Source organism: Hordeum vulgare, chromosome 5H (genome assembly GCF_904849725.1).
Source record: "Hordeum vulgare subsp. vulgare chromosome 5H, MorexV3_pseudomolecules_assembly, whole genome shotgun sequence".
Classification (NCBI taxonomy): Eukaryota; Viridiplantae; Streptophyta; class Magnoliopsida; order Poales; family Poaceae; genus Hordeum; species Hordeum vulgare.
Genome location: NC_058522.1, coordinates 363,717,486 through 363,743,619, shown reverse-complemented (window position 1 = coordinate 363,743,619; position 26,134 = coordinate 363,717,486). Strand labels below are relative to the sequence as shown.

General features: G+C 45.5%; 2 protein-coding genes across 3 annotated transcripts; both read right to left on the bottom strand.

Moving 5' to 3' along the window:
• Positions 1-5,786: 5,786 nt before the first annotated feature.
• LOC123395921 lies at positions 5,787-7,693 on the bottom strand. Its single transcript, XM_045090945.1, has 2 exons — positions 6,397-7,693; positions 5,787-6,167 (listed from the first exon to the last, which is right to left on the bottom strand). The coding sequence occupies exons 1-2, from the start codon at positions 7,126-7,128 to the stop codon at positions 6,126-6,128; spliced, it is 774 nt and encodes a 257-aa protein (XP_044946880.1). The 5' UTR covers positions 7,129-7,693; the 3' UTR covers positions 5,787-6,125.
• Positions 7,694-7,789: 96 nt separating this feature from the next.
• On the bottom strand, positions 7,790-11,528 carry LOC123395922 (coatomer subunit zeta-2). Of its 2 annotated transcripts, none has more exons than XM_045090946.1 (7): positions 11,418-11,528; positions 11,110-11,172; positions 10,099-10,258; positions 8,989-9,136; positions 8,815-8,892; positions 8,180-8,264; positions 7,790-8,087 (listed from the first exon to the last, which is right to left on the bottom strand). In XM_045090946.1, the coding sequence occupies exons 2-7, from the start codon at positions 11,125-11,127 to the stop codon at positions 8,028-8,030; spliced, it is 549 nt and encodes a 182-aa protein (XP_044946881.1). In that variant the 5' UTR covers positions 11,128-11,172; positions 11,418-11,528; the 3' UTR covers positions 7,790-8,027. The 2 variants fall into 2 exon arrangements, with proteins under 2 accessions (XP_044946881.1, XP_044946882.1); XM_045090947.1 differs by having other exon boundaries at positions 11,110-11,193; positions 11,418-11,526.
• Between the last annotated feature and the right edge of the window lie 14,606 nt (positions 11,529-26,134).

The window sequence follows — 26,134 nt, the reverse complement described above, 5'->3', positions numbered from 1 at the left end:
TCTGAGAAGGAACTCATGACAGAGACAGTCACAGTTACGCACACAGTTGGCATATTTTAATTAAGTTAACTTCAAGTTAGCTAGAACCAGTGTTAAACAAAGTTTCCACGTTGCCACATAACCGCGGGCACGGCTTTCCGAAAGATTTAACCCTGCAGGGGTGCTCCAACTAGTCCATCACAAATTACCACAAGCCGCATAGAAATCCTCAATCACGAAGCTCACGATCTCGTCGGATTCCCTAGTGGAAAACCTCAACTCTGAGATTACCCAAAGCATCACCGGAATCCCGATGCACAAGATATCTCGTCAAAGGTAAAACTAATCCAGCAAGGCCGCCCGGCGTGTCGACGATCCCGATAGGAGCCGCGTATCTCGTTCTCAGGACACGACGGATAAGAACAACGTACGGTGGCCTGATAGAAATCTCCCGAGTTGCCTCGGGTTGGCCCCGCAAACGGCTCTAGTTTTTGGACCAGCACCAACAGCACTGGCCCCCCTGCATTATGTAGAATTACTCCTCGGGTAGCGCTAACTCCCTATGCATTTCAATATTATTAAGTTATTATGTTGGGCAAATGTAGTACCAATGTTGGGCCTTGCCAGACCAGCTTTAATCTAAAACGAATTATCAAGGGGGTCCCCATAACAACCTCGATCGTGTTAGGAGCGCTCAATTATGGAACATAACACCGGTAGCCAAAACTAAGGGGGCAAAGGTGGAACAAAACACCAGGCTAGAAAGGCCGAGCCTTCCACCTTTTACCAAGTATATAGGTGCATTAAATTAAATAGCATTTAATATGGTGATATAACAAGGAACCCATTTTTCACATGGAAGCATCTGCACCTGCAACTAACAACGCTAACAACATGGATAAGCAAGCGGTAACATAGCCAATCAGTGGTTTGCTAGGTCGAACAGGTTGAAGGTTATCATGGCATTGTTGAGAGGCTGATATGTAAACATGTGGTAGGCAACGAGACATAATCGATAGAAGCGATAAAACTAGCATGGCAATGATAGTAATGGTATCTGGGGAAATGATCATCTTGCTTGAGATCCCGCTTGGAAGAAGAATGCCTCCGTGAACCAGACGAACCGACGTAGTCGAACGGTCCTCACATCCGACACGCTTGCGGAACTCTATCGAGACGGAGAAAACCAGAAACAAGCATCAACACACGATATACACCACACGATGCACAACACATATGATGCATGAGCAGATGAATACATGCAAGTCACGGCATGACACTTCACACAATCAAACACTACACATTAAGTGAAGTTCAATATGCAACGGGTTGCATATTGACGAAACTCCACATATGGATTATTTAGTTCACTCCCAGTTACTTACACGGCAATATTAATGTTGTCAAACATGCAAGAGGTGAAGCGGAAATTCAAATGAGGTCGGAAATGTCATATAGCACCTCCGAGACGACCTCACATGTTAATTTACAATTCTGTCCAGATCTGAACTAACACATATAATTGATTGTTAAACAGCAAAACAAATAGGTTCACGTGATTCTACGCGTCAAGACAAGCAATCTACACATAAAGAATATCTCCAACGGAGCTACGGATCAAAAGATACAAGCACCGCAAGATATGATGGCATGAATGCAATATGTGTGCAACGACGCCTACGAGCACTTCAAAACATACAACCAGCAAGAGAAAATGAAACTACACGAGATTCTAAGAAAGTTCCATATAGGACACGATCAAATCGGAGCTACGGATCAAAAACTACGAGCAAAACAAGAAATCACTACAATCTGCCAAAATCAGCCACATAGCATATTCTACGCCCCATAACTACGAGCTACACAACTCCGATAAACTCAAGCAAGGCATGGCGCGGAAGATGCAAAGAAGCACTACTACAAACAACTAACAACAACTAGCATGGCATCATGGATCACTAGGAAAAGAAGACACAACATGGCATCGCACACACTATTTCAGACTTAGTGAAAATAGCACTTCATGAAAGTACAGTTTTCAATCTGAAGCAATATTGACAGCAGCAAAACCTATAGCTACAGGACTCCAAATGGCATGAAACTTTACAGCATGCTAGATAAACACAAGGGGTACAACTAACTCCATTGGACCAACCTCAAAAGAGCTACATATCACAAGATGCAAGCAAGACAAGACAGCAACAAAATAATAACAGATCCCAGACTTAGAAATATTTCAGCACCTCCAAATCAGCACTATTTCTAGCAACTTGAGGGCAATCAAAACACACCTAAACATGCATTTCTATTGCAACTAAAAATACCAGGGGCTAGACAAAACATCAAAGAACAACTCCCTAGTTGACAACTAATTCAAACGAGGCACGGAATAAATCCTACGAATTAAACAAAAGGACAACATAGCAAAATATCTCGCGAACTAACTTTTTCTAATGCTAAAACTAATTGCACAGAAAAATCCCATGGATTTTTCTACCCCGGAAACATATGAAATATGTGGGGTTGCACAACAAAATAAGCCACACAAAAATGCGAGATAAATAACCTATACACGAGAAAATAAACTAGAGGCAAGCCATACATGCAAAAAATACCTATGACCGCTCTAAAATACCTGGAATAATGGTCCTCAAAACATAGGCATTTCTAATACTACATACGAGCAATCCGGACACGCACGAGAAATAACTACGGATCGGATCCTATTGAAACAGCACGCAAAGCTATGCATTAGGCACTCCAAACTGCCTCACATAATTATGCAAGTTAGAAATTCGAAATCTACGCGGAATTCTGCACCAAATCCATATGCTACACATTCCGATCCGACACGCGTATTAAAAGTTATACGCGTTTTAAAATACGTCTATATTCTGGAATTTTAAATAATTCCGAAATAACACCTAAATAGCTAACGGGCCTACAGTGGCGCGAGATAGCATCAGGGTGCACGGGGCGCTAGATACCTTGGGCCGGCTCGGCCGGGGAAGGAGGCCGAGGCCTGCTCGCGGGCTGGGGAGGCCTGCTGCGCTGGGGCTGGCAGATCGGGGCCTGCTGGGCCGGCCCACAGCGGGCGGCGGGCGGTTGCACGATCAGGTCGACGTTGGCCTCGTCTCTGTCCCGAACTCGATAGGAGGCAGCACCGAGGCGGCGCTCCGGCGAGCGAGGATGACGGCAGCTCGCAGGGCGGCGCGACGAGGCACGACGCGGGGCCCCAGGTGGTGGCGGGACCTCGGGCAGACGACGGCGCCGGGCGGATCTGACGCTCCTAGGCGCAGGACGGGCGGCGCGGCTGCGGATCTGACTGCGAGGCACCGGGCGACGGCTGCAACGGGGCCTGAGAGGGCGCGGGGCTCCGACGAGCTGCCGACGGCGGCTGCGGGGCGGCACGGGGATCTGGGGCAGCGCGCAGGCGAGGTGCCGCGAGGCGACAGAGGGAGGGATTCGGCGGCGGCATGGCTCGGGAGCAGCTGTTGTGGGCACCTCGGCCCGGGTCGAGCCCGGTGTGGGCCGCGATGGGCTTTGGCGGGCCCGGAGCAGTGGTTGGTTGGCTGGCGGCACAGCGAGAGGTGGGAGGCGACCAGGTGGCGGCTGACACTGGTTTCGAGGTGGGGGAAGCTAGGGTTGTCAAAAAACTAACAAGGGGAGATGTTTAAAGAGCATTAGGGGCTAGGGTTAGTGGTTCTCGGCGTTTTTCGACCCTCCGATCGCGATCGTGCGGTCCGATCGGAGAGGCGGGCTAGGGTTAGCTGTGTACAGTGGCGTTGGCTAAGATGAGAGGGAAGTGGTGCGGCGCGGCAACGATTTATAACACACCGACAGACGTCCGACGGTAGACCGAATACAGTGCCGCCACGGTCGACCGTTCGGGTACCAGACGAACTCCGATCGCGACGAAATTCGACACGCGGCCTACCTAGAACTAACCACGACCGCATGCCAAGTTTCACCTCGATCAGAGAAAGTTTTAAATGCACTTTAAAAACAGGGTTTTTAACGATGCCGCGGGCGCGTGCGTGTGCGGTCGGTCTCAGAACGGACAACGTCGAGAAACCGGCAACTACTAACGGATGCAAGTTTTGAAAACTGGCAGCACGGAGATGCCGATGCAATGCAGATGATGCGCATGATGCGACAAAAGAAAATACGCACACGAGGAAAACAGAAAGAAAAGGGGAATCTTCTGGAACGTCGGCATCGGGCTGTCACACTTATGTTTCCCTCCTTCATGTCAATAGTTGCACCTATGGTTCGTAAGAATGGCCTTCCAAGTATTATAGGACAAGAAGGATTACAATCAATATCAAGCACAATGAAATCTACAGGCACAAATTTTTTATTTGCAATAATAAACACATCATTAATTCTACCTAAAGGTTTCTTGATGATAGAATCCGCAAGATGCAAGTTTAGGGAACACGCTTCAATATTGGTGAGACCAAGCACATCACATAAAGTTTTGGTATGGTTGAAACACTAGCACCAAGATCACACAAAGCATTGCAAATCCTATACCATGCATCTTTCAAACTTTCTCCTCTCTTTGTTTAAAATTTATAACATCATTATCAGGAGTAACACGAACAAAAGAAAAACTAGCCATGACTTCAAACAAGAGTACTAGTAACAAGCAAAGGTAAACATTTTTGTATTTTTAATTTTTACATGAAAAACGAAATTTAACGGAAAATAAGAAGAAGAACTGGTGAATGAAAATTTGTGAGAAGCTACTTGATAGTTGGTGATGGTATTCCCCGGCAACGACGTCAAAAATCCTTCCTGATGACCGTGATCTGTGTTGGGTTTTTCGTGAAGAGGAACGGGTTATCGCAACACAATGTGGGTAAGTATTCTCCTCAGTTATGAAACCAAGGTTTATCGAACCAATAGGAATACCAATCCTCAACCGTCTTCAGCAATTGCACACAAAGAAACAAACAACTTGCACCCAACGCGGGCAAGAGGATTGTCAATCCCCTTGATCTCGTTATTTGCAAGCAAATGAGGTGTGTAGATAATTGTTGATAATTGTAAATTGTAAAATAAAATAAAACACAAATAATAACAGCAAGATAGCAGTAGCATTTGTAAATATATAAGTGAATAGACCCGGGGGCCATAGTGTTCCCTAGTGGCATCTCTCATGGCAAAGGCATATGATGGGTAAACAAATTACTGTTGGGCAATTGATAGAACAACAAATAATTATGAGATTTTCACGGTAATGATCATGTGTATATAGGCATCACGTCCATAAGCAAATAGGCCGACTCCTACCTACACGTATTACTGTTACTCCACTTCAAGAGCGCTTCTATGCTTGCCTCTCTACGTATTAAGTAAAAACAGAGTAATGCTTGGAGAACAATGACATGATGTAGACAAAGTAAACTCAATTAATATGAATAAACCCTATCATTTTATCATTATTAGTAGCAACACAAAGACGTATCTTGTCCCCTTCTGTCACTGGGATATAGAAATTCGCCAGGTTGAACCTACTACAACGCACCACTCCCACTGAAGAAATATTAATCTAGTTGGCCAAACTATCTCAATAGATCGAAGAGCATTATGAAGCTATGATGATCATGCAATTAAGAATCATAATAATCAGAGATGACTCAAATACTTTTCATGAATAATCTGAACATAAACCCACAATTCATCGGACCCCAACAAACACACCATACATAGTGATTACATCGGATAGATCAAAGCGAAGATGCGATGAACATGGTATTGAAGATCATAAGAGAGAGAGATTGTCATCTAGGTACTGCCTACGGACCCGTAGGTATGTGGTAAACTACTCACACATCACGGTGAGGGCAACAAGGTTGATGTAGAGGCCCTCCGTGACTGATCTCCCCTCCGACAGATCGCCGGAATGGAGGTTTAGATGGCCTTCCGTCAGAACAGAGACTTGCGGCGGCGGAAAAAGTGTTTCGGGAGTGCATCGGAATATTTGTGAATTTATAGGTCAGAGAGGGACGGCGGGAGGCATCTAGGGGGGCACAAGTCATTAGGGCGCGGCCGCGCCCTGTTGGCTTGTGCCTACCTCGTTCGGCCTCTCGTCCACTTCTGATGCTTGCAGGTCTTCATATAGTCCAGAAAAAATCATATTAAAGTTTTGTGGCATTTGAAATTCGTTTGGTAGGGTAAACCTGCAAAGCAAAAAAACACGCATAAAATAGGAACTAGCACTGGGCACTGGGTCAATAGGCTAGTGCTCAAAAATATTATAAATTGGCATATGACTGCACAAAAAGTATCTTACAATAATAACATATCAGCATGAACAATTAAAAAGTATAGATATGTTCGAAACGAGCCAGGCGACGGAGTGGCAGATCGGAAGGAGACTGCGTGGTCGGGGCTTGGGGACGTGGTCACCTTAGAGCGGAGGGCCGGCGGGGGACGCGACGGCTTCTCCACCGGAGAGGGGCTGCGGGGACACGTAAACCCGCGCGACGTGTGACCGGCCCCACGGCACCGGGACACGGAACGTAGGATTCGTGCAGTCGACATAGATATGCCCATCACTCCTGCAGTTGTAGCAGCATCCATGAAGCTTCGGGGGTGGCCTTGAGGAGGGCGGCGGTCGAGGGGCCGGCAGTGCACGGGGCCGCCCCGCCAGGCGCCGACGTCGCACAGGTGGGGCACGGACAGGCGGAGCCCGCGGGCGACGACCCATCTTGGTCTGCCACCCACCATTCGCCGGAGGATGAGTGGGGGCGCAAGAGGCCCCCGTGCCGCCACCCTGCACGAGCGGTCAGCGGACCGAAGGCGGTGCCCAGGATCTACGGCACGATGAGAGATCTGAGCTGAGGCCGCGACCATGCAACGGGATCTTGGCGAAGACTGCGGGGGGGAGTCGGGCTCCAGCGAGAGGGGCCTGGACAGGAAGACCCTAGAGGCCATGGCACCTAGGAGCGGGAGGTAGGCGCCGTCCCTGGAGTGGGGAGCGGCGAGACTGGTGGCCGCCGACGCCGGAGTGACGGCCGACGCGGTGCGCAGGGCAGGAGCGCACCTTTCTGAATTCTGTTCTTGCCTCAGCTGCCTTGTGCGGTCATGCAAGCAGCGAGCGGAAGTACTTTCTTTTCTCCCTGAGTGCTTCCAACACATATCTAGGACAAGTACTAAGTGCTTCTAGACATTCTTCTACAAAAATGTAACATCAATATAAACACACATATACACCAAATATTAACGTGGGAAACTCCCTAAATTAGGGTAAAACCCACTAGATGAAGCCATTCAAATGTGGGACACTAGAGGTTCTTCTCTAAGTAGCTTTAGAGGCTTTCATGCATTAAGATATCACTGTCTTAGATGACAACAGTAAGATTTAGGGTTGCAAAAGGTAAGGATTAGAATAAACTCATCAAAGATGGTGGAACCATAACTTTACAGAGATGGGGTGGTAGATCTGAACTTCACAGCCCTGGGGACAAACCCCTTTCGTTGTTCTTCCTTCAATTTTCCTCTGGTCCCTTTAATTTCATTTTTTTCTCCCGTGAAGGCTAACATAGAATATTCGGCACTTGTCTCAATGACTATTGTACGGGAGGCTAAACATCCCTCTTGCACACATTTGGGCTGCCTATAAGACTTCAGAGGTTCATCTCCTAACATAACACCCCTAGCAATAACGCTTCATCAATAAGGCCACTTCTGGCTCATGCTTGGGAACACACATAATTCTTGTAAAGAAATAAACGAAAGGCAAAAAAAAAAAAAAAAAGTTGAAGCGATATCCGCCCTTTCCGGTTTGAGAAGAGTGTTATTTAGCAGAAATTGGATTAACGTCAAAAATTATTTCTCTATACCTCCAGAAAATGTACGACACGCAGCATGCATTTGACGAGAAAATAGTATTACATATCATTTAAGAAGAATCCAGACAAATCTGTCTGTCACAGTTGCGCTTCTGGTTAAGTGACCGCTACCAGGCCTATAGCATAGTAGCCAGACCTCAAACACACACAAGTTGTAACAGGGGTGACAGAAGAAGCAGTGGTTTCTCACTTCAGAAGAGATCTTGCAAAGTGTTCCCTGGCTGTGGCCAGAGCTTGGGATATTGTCTGCAGAGAACAAACAGCCAATGAGAAAAACTATGAGATACTATATGATAACTAACAGAGGAATGTGCGGGGATGGAGATTCAGAAATTTGCCTGCTCAGAGAAGGGAACAGAACCGTCAGCAGCATTGGTTGCAACCTTCCCCGCAATGGTATTCGCATCTGTTTCAAGAATTATGCTGCACAAATACAAAAAAGGATCGCATAGTTTCAGTTTCTTTTTAAATCTTTGGCACACATATATAAACGCTAAAAAATCACAAGAAAATTTAGTGGTCTAATGAGCTAAGGTAATTATTATATGAAATCAGCATCAACCATGATATGTTCCTAAACACTGCTGGCGACTAGTTGGCTAGCTGTTTAGGATGCTCAATTATTTTAAGGGTCCACTTGTTTGGAACACTGGAATTTTTACAGATTCAATTTCTTTGAACCATGTCCTGTAAAACTCATGTATTTTGAATGGGGCCTACCTTTTCACATATTTTACAAAAACTCCAATGAGAGCTCCCAGAAAATGGACATAAAATAAAAATTAGTACTCCCTCCGTCCCATAAACGCTCTTATATTATGGGACGGATGGAGTAGATAACAATACAACATAAACATGCGGCAGAATATTGAAACCACACGAGAGTATTATGCCCAACAACACCTTCATGCCAACAGAGGATTACAAAACATGAGACGATTCAAATTTAGCATAGATCATAAGAAAACTTTACCCGCCATCAATAATCTCATCAATGCAGAGAAGTATCAAGTCCAAGTTCTCAAGTGCAGTCCTCTTCTCAACGTCACCCCTAAAACACAATAAGTTGCACCTTGAACCAGCTGCCTTACAAATTACCAGTATCAAAATACCAGTTCATGCAGTAACATTACAGCATGTATATTACCTGAGTAGAAGACCAACCGAATCAGCAAAACCCTGTAGCACATTTGCTATGATTAGCTCATTCTCATCATCTCCGGCAGTGACGAAGAAGTGAAGGTCTTGTACAAACTTGTAAACAACAATATTACCATCAAGCAATGTTATCTCAGCTGCAGAGAATCAAAATAGGTGTCAAAGGTATATCCAAATTTAACTCGGACAACAAAATACTTGGGCTCCGTTTGGAAGCGAAGGTTTTGAAAACCTAAGCATTACAATACTACAGTTTTTTATGCTGATGACAACAAAGACTGTAGTATCTGAAAACATCAGTTTTTAAAATATTACTTAGACAGTGTCGTGTTTGGCAGTCAAAGTATACAGTGTTGTATTTACTAACCGCATGAGAGAACTTCTCCCGTGTTTCTCAGTTTTTTTAAAAGAGGTCCTGGCCTCTTTTTTTAATACACCAAAAATACCATGGTTTTGTGCATACTATGGTTTATAATACTGCAAATTTAACTAGAGCCAAACACTTCAGAGTATTTGAAACAATAGTTTTCCAAAATACTATGGTATTCTTGAAATACTCTGAAAATACTTTGCAACCAAACCTATCCTTAGTTGATATTATTGAACATAATATACTAATCAAATAAACGTGAAACTTTTCACCCATACAATAACTAACATTTCACGGTCATTGGACATTCAGGGTTCCGCAATTAGGGCATACAATTGGCAGTAAACTAACATGAACCGTTCATGAAATACTTTCTGTTCAGCTAATGGCTCTTTGTTAACACGTGATGCTATTTACATACCACAAACAAGAGATGTGCTGAATAATTGTCAATAAAATCAAATAATATGTTCCTACCAAATACTTAAAAACCAATAAAGCATCTTACGGCGTATTACTGCATTACAAATCAGTAGTGGGCTTTAACTTAAGCCAGGCCTAGATATGCATGTATTGCAAGTCTCAAATATGAATCACTAATGGCAAATTCAAGTAACTTTGTGAATTGCAATCGTTGATCAATGGTGAGAAATGGCAAAAGCAATTAAACCCAGTGCTACAGTTATGGTAAGACAGGAATTCACATGCTACACACTATGAATGAATTACCTTCTGAGCGTGCATTTGTCTTCAGAGTTTTAGTAAAAATGGACTTTTCAAAGGTCAACCTAGATGCGTTGTTCGGCCAATCATCCGAGAAGTACTTCACAGCAACGCGCTTTCCCTCAGAATCCAGTAGCAAAATGTTCTTCACAGACGGGCAAGATTCCTGTGTAACGGTAACGGGCAATCATTACAAGACTTTCTCCAGAGAAATAAGCAAGCTGCTGCCGGAGTTCATATTCATCAATTGAAAGCACCATTTTCATATAAGAAAAACAAAGGTAACCACAGTGAAAGAGGGAACAAATAAGAATTTCAGCAAATCAGTGAAGAGTATAAATAGTTAAATACATAATGCATGATATGTCAGATTTCAACATTTTTGGTTTATCATATTACATTATTACAGACTAAGTATCCCTTGGTCTTTTTCCCTTTAGCGTTAATAAGCAGTCAACTGTAACTCGCCGTCTGAAAATAAAAATCTTAAATTATGGTATGAGAACTTTGGTCGATCAACTAGTTTCAGACAGACCACCGGTGCTCTATGTGTAGTAGTAGCTTTACATAGAGGACGGTGCTAATCACAAACAATAATATAGTTTCAGTTTCAGTTTACACTTCATAGTACAGGATCGACAGACGAATGCTAACAGCCAATTAACATAAGTAGGTGATGAGATGACATATGTGAAGTCTTCATACATTTCCAGAATTGCCGTAGTTTCAGCTCGTTGGCTAGTTAGATGGGAAATCGAAAATCGTTTGGCCCATACTACATCTATGCATATGCATAGTTGACATTTTTTTTTCGCAAACCGGTTGATCAGTTCTTGGGACCCAAATTCAGTTGCGCAAGATCACCCTCAGAACAATGAACGTGCAATTCAGTTCTTGGGACGCAAATTCAGTTGCGCAAGATCACCCTCGGAACAATGAACGTGCAATTCGAATGTAAATACATGCAGTCAGAATGTATGGCAACAAGCAACAGGAACAGCGAAAGAATATGCAGACCTTGGAGAATTCCCCCATGGCCTCCTTTCCGCCCTCTCAGCACCTTCCTCCGGTCCAAGCTTCCTGCCGAAGAAAGAAACGCACCTAGACAGGTAAGATCAACAGAAGCGGCTCAAAACCAAATGGCGATAACACAGCTCGGATCTGAACGGCCCGTTCTCGTCAGATCCGGGCTGAAAACCATGCAACGAAAGATGTCGAGATGATTGACGGACGCGCGGATCACAGGTAGCGAACGCGCGCATGGGATTAATCAGCTGAGACTTGCCGAGGATGGAGGTGGGGGAGATCTAGAGAGGAGGAGTTACCTGGAAGGGAGAGTGATCGGGACAGCGGGAGAGCTTTGCTTTGGTTTGTTGGTGCCCGCGAGATCTGAGATGCAGCAGACGAGTGTAGAGAAAGACGGGAGGGATTAGGCGAGCGGAAATGGACGAGCTGGTTAGTTTAGCTACTCCAACAGGCCCGCTGGCCCAGCCCAATTGGCTCAAAAACTGAGACGGGCCACATACCATAGCCAAAAACTGAGGCTCTTCTCAATTTTCTTTTTCCAAAAAAAAGACTTGTCTTATATACCTCAATCGATATTAAAAAAAACTCAAAAAATAATTAAAAGGAAGAAAAAAATATTGAGCTGTCTCTCCAACAATGATTTGTTTGCCTTACTATTTTTATTACAAGTAGCGTTACTTAGAGCTTCGATTCATTAAAAAGTTACTCCCTCCGTAAACTAATATAAGAATGTCTAGATCACTATTTTAGTTATCTAAACACTCTTAGTTTAAAGAGGGAGTAGAAGATAGTTGCCCGATTAATTTGCAGAAACCCGAGTGAAATCGTTAAAACAACCCACAAGGAAGGGCACTACGCCGACTTGGCTACCCATAAGACCCACATGCCCCATCGAGGTTGCCTATAATGTAGTGCTGGAGCTACGGTGGCAAACCTGGACGGGCCGGTATGATAATGACATCAATACCATTGTTACACCTGTTATACCTACTGGACTACTTACTAGAGCTTACGCTCCTAGGTACTTTTGTTTCTTAGAAATCCTTCTAATGTTCATGAACATATGATGCTGCCTAAATTAGATACTTTTGTTTTGATTATGAATGAAGAACCTACCATGGACAAGGAGGATGGCCATTCGAGTGGGATCAAGCATGGAGGGGAAGATGCACACGCGGGAAAGAACAAGGGAGCTTCCGGTGGTGATTTTCGGACTTTGAAACCACCATAAGAAAAGCATGAAGGCTTGGACGAAATATACAAGATGTTGTTGGGGAACGTTGCATGGGAAACAAAAAAATTCATACGCACACGAAGACCTATCATGGTGATGTTCATCTACGAGAGGGAGATTGGATCCACATACCCTTGTAGATCGCTAAGCGGGAAGCGTTAAGAAACGCGGTTGATGTAGTGGTACAGCTTCGTGATTCAAATCACCGTCGTCCCACGATCCGTTCCGATCTAGCGCCGAACGGACGGCACCTCCGCGTTTCGCACACATACAGCTCGATGACGATCTCCGCCTTCTTGATCCAGCAAGAGAGACGGGGAAGTAGATGAGTTCTCCGGCAGCGTGACGGCGCGCCGGTGGTGGTGATGATCTACTCCTGCAGGGCCGAGCTCCGCAGAAATCCGATCTAGAGGAAGAACTACGTGGTATAGGTTTGAGTTGCACGCGGGGACGAATTTAGGGGGGACGAGGGGGGCTAGACCCCCCTAACAAGTTGATTCTTCTACTATGATTGTGATTGTTGTAGACAAAAAATTTCACTTCATATGAACTTTGCCCCCTCCATGAACAAACTTCCCCCTCTATGCATGAATGCTGGCTCCGTCCCTGGTTGCACGTGGCAAAGTTGTGTCTCAAAAGCCCTAAAACCACCAATATATATAGGAGGAGGGGAGGGGCTATCCTTGGGGATCAAGGGAGCCCCAAGGGTGCCGGCCAAAGGGGAGGAGGTGGACTCCCACCCCAATTCGGTTTGGGGGAAGGAGTCCACTCCTTCCTTCCCACCTCCCTCTTTCCTTGTTTTTTTTCTTTTCCTTTGGTTTTTTCTCCTTGTGGCGCCATAGCCCACTTGGGCTGGCCTCACCAGCCCACTAAGGGCTGGTGCGCCACCCTAGTGCTATTGGGCTCACTCCCGGGTGGGTGGGCCCCTCTCGGTGAATATCCGGAACCCATTCGTCACTCCCGGTACACTGTCGGTAATGTCCAAAATCTTTCCGATGACCAAATGAAACCATCCTATATATCAATCTTCGTTTCTGGACCATTCCGGAAACCCTCGCGACGTCCGTGATCTCATCCGGGACTACGAACAACCTTCGGTCACCAACACATATAACTCAACTATACTAAAACATCATCGAACCTTAAGTGTGCAGACCCTGCGGGTTCGAGAACTAGTAGACATGACCCGAGACACTCCTCGGTCAATATCCAACAGCGGGACCTGGATGTCCATATTGGATCCTACATATTCTACGAAGATCTTATCGGTTGAACCTCTCTGCCAAGGATTCATATAATCCCGTATATCATTCCCTTTGTCCTTCGGTATGTTACTTGCCCGAGATTTGATCGTCGCTATCCCTATACCTATTTCAATCTCGTTACCGGCAAGTCTCTTTACTCGTTCTGTAATACAAGATTTCGTGACTTATACTTGAGTCACATTGCTTGCAAGGCTTGTATGTGATGTTGTATTACCGAGTGGGCCCTGAGATACCTCTCCGTCACACGGAGTGACAAATCCCAGTCTTGATCCATGCTAACCAAATGGACACCTTTGGAGATACTTGTAGAGCATCTTTATAGTCACCCAGTAACGTTGTGACGTTTGATACACACAAGGTATTCCTCTGGTGTCAGTGAGTTACATGATCTCATGGTCATATGAATGAATACTTGACACGCAGAAAACAATAGCAACAAAATGGCACGATCACATGCTACGTTCATAGTTTGGGTCTAGTCCATCACATGATTCTCCTAATGATGTGATCCAGTTATCAAGAGACAACACTTGCATATGGTCAGAAAACCTTAACCATCCTTGATCAACTGGCTAGCCAACTAGAGGCTTGCTAGGGACATTGTTTTGTCTATATATCCACACATGTATCTATGCTTTCATTCAATACAATTATAGCATGGATAATAAACGATTATCTTGAAACAGGAAATATAATAATAACTATTTTATCATTGCCTCTAGGGCATATTTACAACAGTCTCCCACTTGCACTTGAGTCAATAATCTAGTCTCACATCGCTATGCGATTTACATTGGAATGAATCTAACACCCTTACAGTTCTGGTGTTGATCATGCTTCGCTCGTGGAAGAGGTTTAGTCAGCGGATCTGCTACATTCAGATCCGTGTGCACTTTGCAAATATTTACGCCCTCTCCTTCGACATAGTCGCAGATGAGGTTGAAGCGTCGTTTGATGTGTCTGGTCTTCTTGTGAAACCTTGGTTCCTTTGCTAAAGCAATGGCACGAGTGTTGTCACAGAACAGAGTTATTGGATTTAGTGCGCTCGGCACAACTCCAAGATCCGTCATGAACTGCTTCATCCAGACACCCTACTTAGCTGCCTCCGAGGCAGCCATGTACTCCGCCTCACATGTAGAATCTGCTACGACGCTTTGCTTGGAACTGCACCAGCTTACCGCACCCCCATTTAAGAATAAATACGTATCCGGTTTGAGACTTAGAGTCATCCAGATCAGTGTCAAAGCTTGCGTCGACGTAAGCCTTTACGGCGAGCTCTTCGTCACCTCCATAAACGAGAAACATCTCCTTAGTCCTTTTCAGGTACTTCAGAGTATTCTTGACCGTCATCCAGTGATTCACTCCTGGATTACTTTGAAACCTGTCTGCCATACTAATGGCCAGGCTGACGTCCGGTCTAGTGCACAACATTGCATACATGATAGACCTTATGGCTGAAGCATAGGGTATGGTACTCATCTTTTCTCTATCTTCCGCAGTTACTGGACACTGAGTCTTACTCAACTTTATACCTTGTAATACTAGCAAGAACCCCTTCTTGGACAGTTCCATTTTGAACTTCTTCAAAACTTTATCAAGGTATGTGCTTTGTGAAAGTCCTATCAGGCGCCTCGATCTATCCCTATAGATCTTAATGCCTAGAATGTAAGCAGCTTCTCCTAGGTCTTTCATTGAAAAACATTTGTTCAAGTAATCTTTTATGCTCTCTAAAAACTCCACATTGTTACCAATCAGCAATATGTCATCCACATATAATATTAGAAACGCCACAGAGCTCCCACTCACTTTCTTGTAAATACAAGATTCTCCAACAACTTGTATAAACCCAAATGCTTTGATCACCTCATCAAAGCGCTTATTCCAACTCCGAGATGCTGACACCGGTCCATAAATGGATCGCTGGAGCTTGCATACTTTGTTAGCATTCTGTGGATCGAAAAACCTTCGGGTATCATCATATACAACTCTTCCTTAAGAAAACCGTTAAGGAACGCCGTTTTGACATCCATCTGCCAGATTTCATAATCGAAAAATGCAGCTATTGCTAACATGATTCGGACGAACTTAAGCATCGCTACCGGTGAGAACGTCTCATCGTAGTCAACTCCTTGAACTTGTGAAAAACCCTTTGCCACAAGTCGAGCTTTATAAACGGTCAGATTACCGTTTGCGTTCGTCTTCTTCTTAAAGATCCATTTGTGCTGAATAGCCTTGCGACCTTCAGGTAATACTTCCAAAGTCCACACTTTGTTTTCATACATAGATCCTATATCGGACTTCATGGCCTCCAGCCATTTGTTGGAATCCGGGCCCACCATTGCTTCTTCATAATTCGCAGGTTCATTGCTGTTTAACAACATGATTGATAAGACAGGATTAACGTACCACTCAGGAGCAGTATGTGATCTTGTCGACCTACGAGGTCCGACAGTAACTTGATCCGAAGCTTCATGATCATCATCATTAGCTTCCTTCTCAACCGGCGTCACTTCGACAGAGGTTTCCCCCTGCCTTGCGCCACCACCTAGAGGGAGTAGAGGTTCTACAACCTCATCAAGTTCTATCTTCCTCCCACTCAATTCTTTCGAGAGAAACTCCTTCTCAAGAAAAGCTTCGTTCTTAGCAACAAACACTTTGCCCTCGGATCTGAGATAGAAGGTGTACCCAATTGTCTCCTTTGGGTAACTTACGAAGACACACTTTTCCGCTTTGGGTTCCAGCTTTTCAGGCTGAAGGTTTTTGACATAAGCATCACATCCCCAAACTTTAAGAAATGACAACTTAGGCCTCTTGCCATACCATAGCTCATATGGTGTCGTCTCAACGGATTTTGACGGTGCCCTATTTAAAGTGAATGCAGCTGTCTCTAATGCATAACCGCAAAATGATAACGGCAAATCGGTAATTGACATCATAGATCGCACCATATCTAACAAAGTACGATTACGACATTCGTGTTGGGGAACGTCGCATGGGAAACAAAAATTTTCCTACGCGCACGAAGACCTATCATGGTGATGTCCATCTACGAGAGGGGATGAGTGATCTACGTACCCTTGTAGACCGTACAACAGAAGTGTTAGTGAACGCGGTTGATGTAGTGGAACGTCCTCACGTCCCTCGATCCGCCCCGCGAACAATCCTGCGATCAGTCCCACGATCTAGTACCTAACGGACGACACCTCTGTTGGGGAACGTCGCATGGGAAACAAAAAATTTCCTACGCGCACGAAGACCTATCATGGTGATGTCCATCTACGAGAGGGGATGAGTGATCTACGTACCCTTGTAGATCGTACAGCAGAAGCGTTAGAGAACGCGGTTGATGTAGTGGAACGTCCTCACGTCCCTCGATCCGCCCCGCGAACAATCCCGCGATCAGTCCCATGATCTAGTACCGAACGGACGGCACCTCCGCGTTCAGCACACGTACAGCTCGACGATGATCTCGGCCTTCTTGATCCAACAAGAGAGACGGAGAGGTAGAAGAGTTCTCCGGCAGCGTGACGGCGCTCCGGAGGTTGGTGATGATCTCGTCTCAGCAGGGCTCCGCCCGAGCTCCGCAGAAACGCGATCTAGAGGAAAAACTATGGAGGTATGTGGTCGGGCAGCCGTGAGAAAGTCGTCTCAAATCTGCCCTAAAAGCCCCATATATATAGGAGGAGGGAGGGGGACCTTGCCTTGGGGTCCAAGGGACTCCCAAGGGGTCGGCCGAGCCAAGGGGGGGAGGACTCCCCCCCCCAAACCGAGTTGGACTTGGTTTGGTGGGAGGAGTCCCCCTCCCTTCCCACTTCCTCCCTCTTTTTTTTTCTTTTCCTTTGATTTCCTTCTCTTGGCGCATAGTCCCCTTTGGGGCTGTCCCACCAGCCCACTAAGGGCTGGTGTGTCTCCCCAAAGCCTATGGGCTTCCCCGGGGTGGGTTGCCCCCCCCGGTGAACTCCCGGAACCCATTCGTCATTCTCGGTACATTCCCGGTAACTCCGAAAACCTTCCGGCAATCAAATGAGGTCATCCTATATATCAATCCTCGTTTCCGGACCATTCCGGAAACCCTCGTGATGTCCGTGATCTCATCCGGGACTCCGAACAACATTCGGTAACCAACCATATAACTCAAATACGCATAAAACAACGTCGAACCTTAAGTGTGCAGACCCTGCGGGTTCGAGAACTATGTAGACATGACCCGAGAGACTCCTCGGTCAATATCCAATAGCGGGACCTGGATGCCCATATTGGATCCTACATATTCTACGAAGATCTTATCGTTTGAACCTCAGTGCCAAGGATTCGTATAATCCCGTATGTCATTCCCTTTGTCCTTCAGTATGTTACTTGCCCGAGATTCGATCGTCAGTATCCGCATACCTATTTCAATCTCGTTTACCGGCAAGTCTCTTTACTCGTTCCGTAATACAAGATCCCGCAACTTACACTAAGTTACATTGCTTGCAAGGCTTGTGTGTGATGTTGTATTACCGAGTGGGCCCTGAGATACCTCTCCGTCACACGGAGTGACAAATCCCAGTCTTGATCCATACTAACTCAACTAACACCTTCGGAGATACCTGTAGAGCATCTTTATAGTCACCCAGTTACGTTGCGACGTTTGATACACACAAAGCATTCCTCCGGTGTCAGTGAGTTATATGATCTCATGCTCATAGGAATAAATACTTGACACGCAGAAAACAGTAGCAACAAAATGACACGATCAACATGCTACGTCTATTAGTTTGGGTCTAGTCCATCACGTGATTCTCCCAATGACGTGATCCAGTTATCAAGCAACAACACCTTGTTCATAATCAGAAGACACTGACTATCATCGATCAACTGGCTAGCCAACTAGAGGCATGCTAGGGACGGTGTTTTGTCTATGTATCCACACATGTAAATGAGTCTTCATTCAATACAATTATAGCATGGATAATAAACTATTATCTTGATACAGGAATTATAATAATAATTATACATTTATTATTGCCTCTAGGGCATAATTCCAACAGTCTCCCACTTGCACTAGAGTCAATAATCTAGCCCTCACATCACCATGTGAATTACATTGTAATAAATCTAACACCCATACAGTTCTGGTGTCGATCATGTTTTGGCCGTGGAAGAGGTTTAGTCAGCGGGTCTGCTACATTCAGATCCGTGTGCACTTTGCATATATTTACGTCCTCCTCCTCGACGTAGTCGCGGATGAGGTTGAAGCGTCATTTGATGTGTCTGGTCTTCTTGTGAAACCTTGGTTCCTTTGCTAAGGCAATGGCACCAGTGTTGTCACAGAACAAGGTTATTGGATCCAGTGCACTTGGCACCACTCCAAGATCCGTCATGAACTGCTTCATCCAGACACCCTCCTTAGCCGCCTCCGAGGCAGCCATGTACTCCGCTTCACATGTAGAATCTGCTACGACGCTTTGCTTGGAACTGCACAAGCTTACTGCACCCCCATTAAGAATAAATACGTATCCCGTTTGTGACTTAGAGTCGTCCGGATCTGTGTCAAAGCTTGCATCTAACCTTTTACGGCGAGCTCTTCGTCACCTCCATACACGAGAAACATCTCCTTAGTCCTTTTCAGGTACTTCAGGATATTCTTGACCGCTGTCCAGTGATCCACTCCTGGATTACTCTGGAACCTGCCTGCCATACTTATGGCCAGGCTAACATCCGGTCTAGTGCACAACATCGCATACATGATAGAACCTATGGCTGAAGCATAGGGGACGGAGCGCATATGCTCTCTATCTTCATCAGTTGCTGGGCACTGAGTCTTACTCAATCTCGTACCTTGTAACACTGGCAAGAACCCTTTCTTGGACTGTTCCATTTTGAACCTCTTCAAAACTTTATCAAGGTATGTGCTTTGTGAAAGTCCTATCAGGCGTTTTGATCTATCCCTATAGATCTTAATGCCTAGAATGTAAGTAGCTTCTCCTAGGTCCTTCATAGAGAAAATTTTATTCAAGTAACCTTTTATGCTCTCCAAAAGCTCTACTTGTTTCCAGTTAGTAATATGTCATCCACATATAATATTAGAAACGCCATAGAGCTCCCACTCACTTTCTTGTAAATACAAGATTCTCCAACCACTTGTATAAACCCAAATGCTTTGATCACCTCATCAAAGCGTTTGTTCCAACTCCGATATGCTTGCACCAGTCCATAAATGGATCGCTGGAGCTTGCACACCTTGTCAGCATTTTTAGGATCGACAAAACCTTCGGGTTGCATCATATACAACTCTTCCTTAAGGAAACCGTTAAGGAACGCCGTTTTGACATCCATCTGCCAGATTTCATAATCGAAAAATGCAGCTATTGCTAACATGATTCTGACGGACTTAAGCATCGCTACGGGTGAGAAGGTCTCATCGTAGTCAACTCCTGGAACTTGTGAAAAACCCTTTGCCACAAGTCGAGCTTTATAAACGGTCACATTACCGTCAGCGTCCGTCTTCTTCTTAAAGATCCATTTGTTCTGAATAGCCTTGTGGCCCTCAGGTAGTATCTCCAAAGTCCACACTTTGTTCTCATACATGGATCCTATGTCGGATTTCATGGCTTCTAGCCATTTGTTGGAATCTGGGCCCACCATTGCTTCTTCATAATTTGCAGGTTCATTGTTGTCTAACAACATGATTGATAAGAAGGGATTACCGTACCACTCTCGAGCAGTGCGTGATATCGTCGACCTGCGTGGTTCAACAGAAACTTGAACTGGAGTTTCATGATCATCATCATTAACTTCCTCCTCAACCGGCGTTGCAATGACAGAGGTTTCCCCTTGCCCTGCGCCACCATCCAGAGGGATGAGAGGTTCGACAACCTCGTCAAGTTCTATCTTCCTCCCACTCAATTCTCTCGAGAGAAACTCCTTCTCGAGAAAAGTTCCGTTCTTAGCAACAAACACTTTGCCCTCGGATTTGAGATAGAAGGTGTACCCAACTGTCTCTTTTGGGTAACCTATGAAGACGCATTTTTCCGCTTTGGGTTCCAGCTTTTCAGGCTGAAGCTTTTTGACATGAGCATCACATCCCCAAACTTTAAGAAACGACAACTTTGGCCTTTTGCCATACCACAGTTCGTATGGTGTCGTCTCAACGGATTTTGATGGTGCCCTATTTAAAGTGAATGTAGCTGTTTCAAATGCATAACCCCAAAACGATAACGGCAAATCAGTAAGAGACATCATAGATCGCACCATCTCTAACAAAGTACGATTACGACGTTCGGACACACCATTACGCTGTGGTGTTCCAGGCGGTGTTAACTGTGAAACAACTCCACATTGTCTTAAGTGAGCACCAAACTCGAAACTCAGATATTCACCCCCACGATCAGACCGTAGGAACTTGATCTTCTTGTTACGATGATTTTCCACTTCACTCTGAAATTGCTTGAACCTTTCAAATGTTTCAGACTTGTGCTTCATCAAGTAGACATAACCATATCTACTTAAATCGTCAGTGAAGGTGAGAAAATAACGATATCCGCCGCGTGCCTCCACGCTCATTGGGCCACACACATCGGTATGTATGATTTCCAACAAGTCACTTGCACGCTCCATTGTTCCGGAGAACAGAGTCTTAGTCATTTTGCCCATGAGGCATGGTTCGCATGTGTCAAGTGAATCAAAGTCAAGTGACTCCAAAAGTCCATCAGCATGGAGTTTCTTCATGCGCTTTACACCAATATGACCTAAACGGCAGTGCCATAAAAATATGGTGCTATCATTGTTTACTCTAACTCTTTTGGTCTCAATGTTATGTATATGCGTATCGCTATCAAGATTCAATATGAACAATCCTCTCACATTCGGTGCATGACCATAAAAGATGTTACTCATAGAAATAGAACAACCTTTATTCTCAGACTTAAAAGAGTAACCGTCTCGCAATAAACAAGATCCAGATATAATGTTCATGCTCAACGCAGGCACTAAATAACAATGATTTAAGTTCATCACTAATCCCGATGGTAGCTGAAGTGACACTGTGCCGACGGCGATTGCATCAACCTTGGAACCGTTTCCTACGCGCATCGTCACTTCGTCTTTCGCCAGCCTTCGTCTATTCCGCAGTTCCTGCTTCGAGTTGCAAATGTGAGCAACAGAACCGGTATCAAATACCCAGGCACTACTACGAGAGCCGGTTAAGTACACATCAATAACATGTATATCAAATATACCTGATTTTTCTTTGCCCGCCTTCTTATCTGCCAGATACTTGGGGCAATTGCGCTTCCAGTGACCCATACCCTTGCAATAGAAGCACTCTGTTTCAGGCTTAGGTCCAGCTTTGGGTTTCTTCGGCGGATTGGCAACAGGCTTGCCGCTCTTCTTCGAATTGCCCTTCTTGCCTTTGCCGTTTCTCTTGAAACTAGTGGTCTTGCTCACCATCAACACTTGATGCTCTTTACGGAGTTCAGACTCTGCGACTTTCAGCATCGCAAACAACTCGCCGGGAGACTTGTTCATCCCTTGCATGTTGTAGTTCAACACAAAGCCTTTATAGCTTGGCGGCAGTGATTGAAGGATTCTGTCAGTGATAGCTTCTTGCGGGAGTTCAATCCCCAGTTCAGCTAGACGGTTTGAGTACCCAGACATTTTGAGCACATGTTCACTGACAGACGAGTTTTCCTCCATCTTGCAAGCATAGAATTTATCGGAGGTCTCATACCTCTCGATCCGGGCGTTCTTCTGAAAGATAGACTTCAACTCCTGGAACATCTCAAATGCTCCATGACGCTCAAAGCGACGTTGAAGTCCCGGTTCTAAGCCATACAAGACTGCACATTGAACTATTGAGTAGTCCTCCTTACGCGCTAACCAAGCGTTCTTAACATCTTGATCAGCCGTAGCGGGTGGTTCATCTCCTAGCGCAGCAAAAAGGACATAATCCTTCTTTCCAGCTTGTAAGATTAGCTTAAGATTACGAGCCCATTCTACAAAGTTGCTTCCATCATCTTTCAACTTAGCTTTCTCTAGGAACGTATTAAAATTCAGGATGACACTTGCGTGAGCCATGATCTACAACACAAATATATTCAAAGTGGACTTAGACTATGTTCAAGATAATTAGAGTTCAACTTAATAAAATTATATGCTAAACTCCCACTCAAAAAGTACATCTCTCTAGTCATTTGAGTGGTTCATGATCCACTTACACTATCCCAAGTCCGATCATCACGTGAGTCGAGAGTAGTTTCAGTGGTAAGCATCCCTATGCTAATCATATCAACTATATGATTCATGATCGACCTTTCGGTCTCATGTGTTCCGAGGCCATGTCTGCACATGCTAGGCTCGTCAAGCTTAACCCGAGTGTTCCGCGTGCGCAACTGTTTTGCACCCGTTGTATGTGAACGTTGAGTCTATCACACCCGATCATCACGTGGTGTCTCGAAACGACGAACTGTAGCAACGGTGCACAGTCGGGGAGAACACAATTTCGTCTTGAAATTTTAGTGAGAGATCACCTCATAATGCTACCGTCGTTCTAAGCAAAATAAGGTGCATAAAAGGATTAACATCACATGCAATTCATAAGTGACATGATATGGCCATCATCACGTGCTTCTTGATCTCCATCACCAAAGCACCGGCACGATCTTCTTGTCACCGGCGCCACACCATGATCATCCATCAACGTGTTGCCATCGGGGTTGTCGTGCTACTTATGCTATTACTACTAAAGCTACATCCTAGCAAAATAGTAAACGCATCTGCAAGCACAAACGTTAGTATAAAGACAACCCTATGGCTCCTGCCGGTTGCCGTACCATCGGCGTGCAAGTCGATATTTCTATTACAACATGATCATCTCATACATCCAATATATCACATCACATCGTTGGCCATATCACATCACAATCATACCCTGCAAAAACAAGTTAGACGTCCTCTAATTTTGTTGTTGCATGTTTTACGTGGTGACCAAGGGTATCTAGTAGGATCGCATCTTACTTACGCAAACACCACAACGGAGATATATGAGTTGCTATTTAACCACATCCAAGGACCTCCTCGGTCAAATCCGATTCAACTAAAGTTGGAGAAACCGACACTTGCCAGTCATCTTTGAGCAAAGGGGGTTACTCGTAACGATGAAACCAGTCTCTCGTAAGCGTACGAGTAATGTCGGTCCAAGCCGCTTCAATCCAACAATACCGCGGGATCAAGAAAAGACTAAGGAGGGCAGCAAAACGCACATCACCGCCCACAAAAACTTTTGTGTTCTACTCGAGAAGACATCTACGCATGAACCTAGCTCATGATGCCACTGTGGGGGAACGTCGCATGGGAAACAAACATTTTCCTACGCGCACGAAGACCTATCATGGTGATGTCCATCTACGAGAGGGGATGAGTGATCTACGTACCCTTGTAGATCGTACAGCAGAAGCGTTAGAGAACGCGGTTGATGTAGTGGAACGTCCTCACGTCCCTCGATCCGCCCCGCGAACAATCCCGCGATCAGTCCCACGATCTAGTACCGAACGGACGGCACCTCCGCGTTCCGCACACGTACAGCTCGACGATGATCTCGGCCTTCTTGATCCAGCAAAAGAGATGGAGAGGTAGAAGAGTTCTCCGGCAGCGTGACGGCGCTCCGGAGGTTGGTGATGATCTCGTCTCAGCAGGGCTCCGCCCGAGCTCCGCAGAAACGCGATCTAGAGGAAAAACTATGGAGGTATGTGGTCGGGCAGCCGTGAGAAAGTCGTCTCAAATCTGCCCTAAAAGCCCCATATATATAGGAGGAGGGAGGGGGACCTTGCCTTGGGGTCCAAGGGACTCCCAAGGGGTCGGCCGAGCCAAGGGGGGGAGGACTCCCCCCCCAAACCGAGTTGGACTTGGTTTGGTGGGAGGAGTCCCCCTCCCTTCCCACTTCCTCCCTCTTTTTTTTTCTTTTCCTTTGATTTCCTTCTCTTGGCGCCTAGGCCCCTTTGGGGCTGTCCCACCAGCCCACTAAGGGCTGGTGTGTCTCCCCAAAGCCTATGGGCTTCCCCGGGGTGGGTTGCCCCCCGGTGAACTCCCGGAACCCATTCGTCATTCCCGGTACATTCCCGGTAACTCCGAAAACCTTCCGGCAATCAAATGAGGTCATCCTATATATCAATCTTCGTTTCCGGACCATTCGGGAAACCCTCATGACGTCCGTGATCTCATCCGGGACTCCGAACAACATTCGGTAACCAACCATATAACTCAAATACGCATAAAACAACGTCGAACCTTAAGTGTGCAGACCCTGCGGGTTCGAGAACTATGTAGACATGACCCGAGAGACTCCTCGGTCAATATCCAATAGCGGGACCTGGATGCCCATATTGGATCCTACATATTCTACGAAGATCTTATCGTTTGAACCTCAGTGCCAAGGATTCGTATAATCCCGTATGTCATTCCCATTGTCCTTCGGTATGTTACTTGCCCGAGATTCGATCGTCAGTATCCGCATACCTATTTCAATCTCGTTTACCGGCAAGTCTCTTTACTCGTTCCGTAATACAAGATCCCGCAACTTACACTAAGTTACATTGCTTGCAAGGCTTGTGTGTGATGTTGTATTACCGAGTGGGCCCTGAGATACCTCTCCGTCACACGGAGTGACAAATCCCAGTCTTGATCCATACTAACTCAACTAACACCTTCGAAGATACCTGTAGAGCATCTTTATAGTCACCCAGTTACGTTGCGACGTTTGATACACACAAAGCATTCCTCCGGTGTTAGTGAGTTATATGATCTCATGGTCATAGGAATAAATACTTGACACGCAGAAAACAGTAGCAACAAAATGACACGATCAACATGCTACGTCTATTAGTTTGGGTCTAGTCCATCACGTGATTCTCCCAATGACGTGATCCAGTTATCAAGCAACAACACCTTGTTCATAATCAGAAGACACTGACTATCATCGATCAACTGGCTAGCCAACTAGAGGCATGCTAGGGACGGTGTTTTGTCTACGTATCCACACATGTAAATGAGTCTTCATTCAATACAATTATAGCATGGATAATAAACTATTATCTTGATACAGGAATTATAATAATAATTATACATTTATTATTGCTTCTAGGGCATAATTCCAACAACCTCCGCGTTCAGCACACGTACAGCTCGACGATGATCTCGGCCTTCTTGATCCAGCAAGAGAGACGGAGAGGTAGAAGAGTTCTCTGGCAGCATGATGGTGCTCCGGAGGTTGGTGATGATCTCGTCTCAGCAGGGCTCCGACCGAGCTCCGCAGAAACGCGATCTAGAGGAAAAACCGTGGAGGTATGTGGTCGGGCTGCCGTGGAAAAGTCGTCTCAAATCAGCCCTAAAACCTCCGTATATATTGGTGGGAGAGAGGGGACCTTGCCTTGGGGCTCAAGGAGCCCCAAGGGGGTCGGCCGAGCCAAAAAGGGGGGAAGGACTCCCCCCCAAACCGAGTCCTACTTGGTTTGGTGGGTGGAGTCCTTCTTTCCTTTCCCAC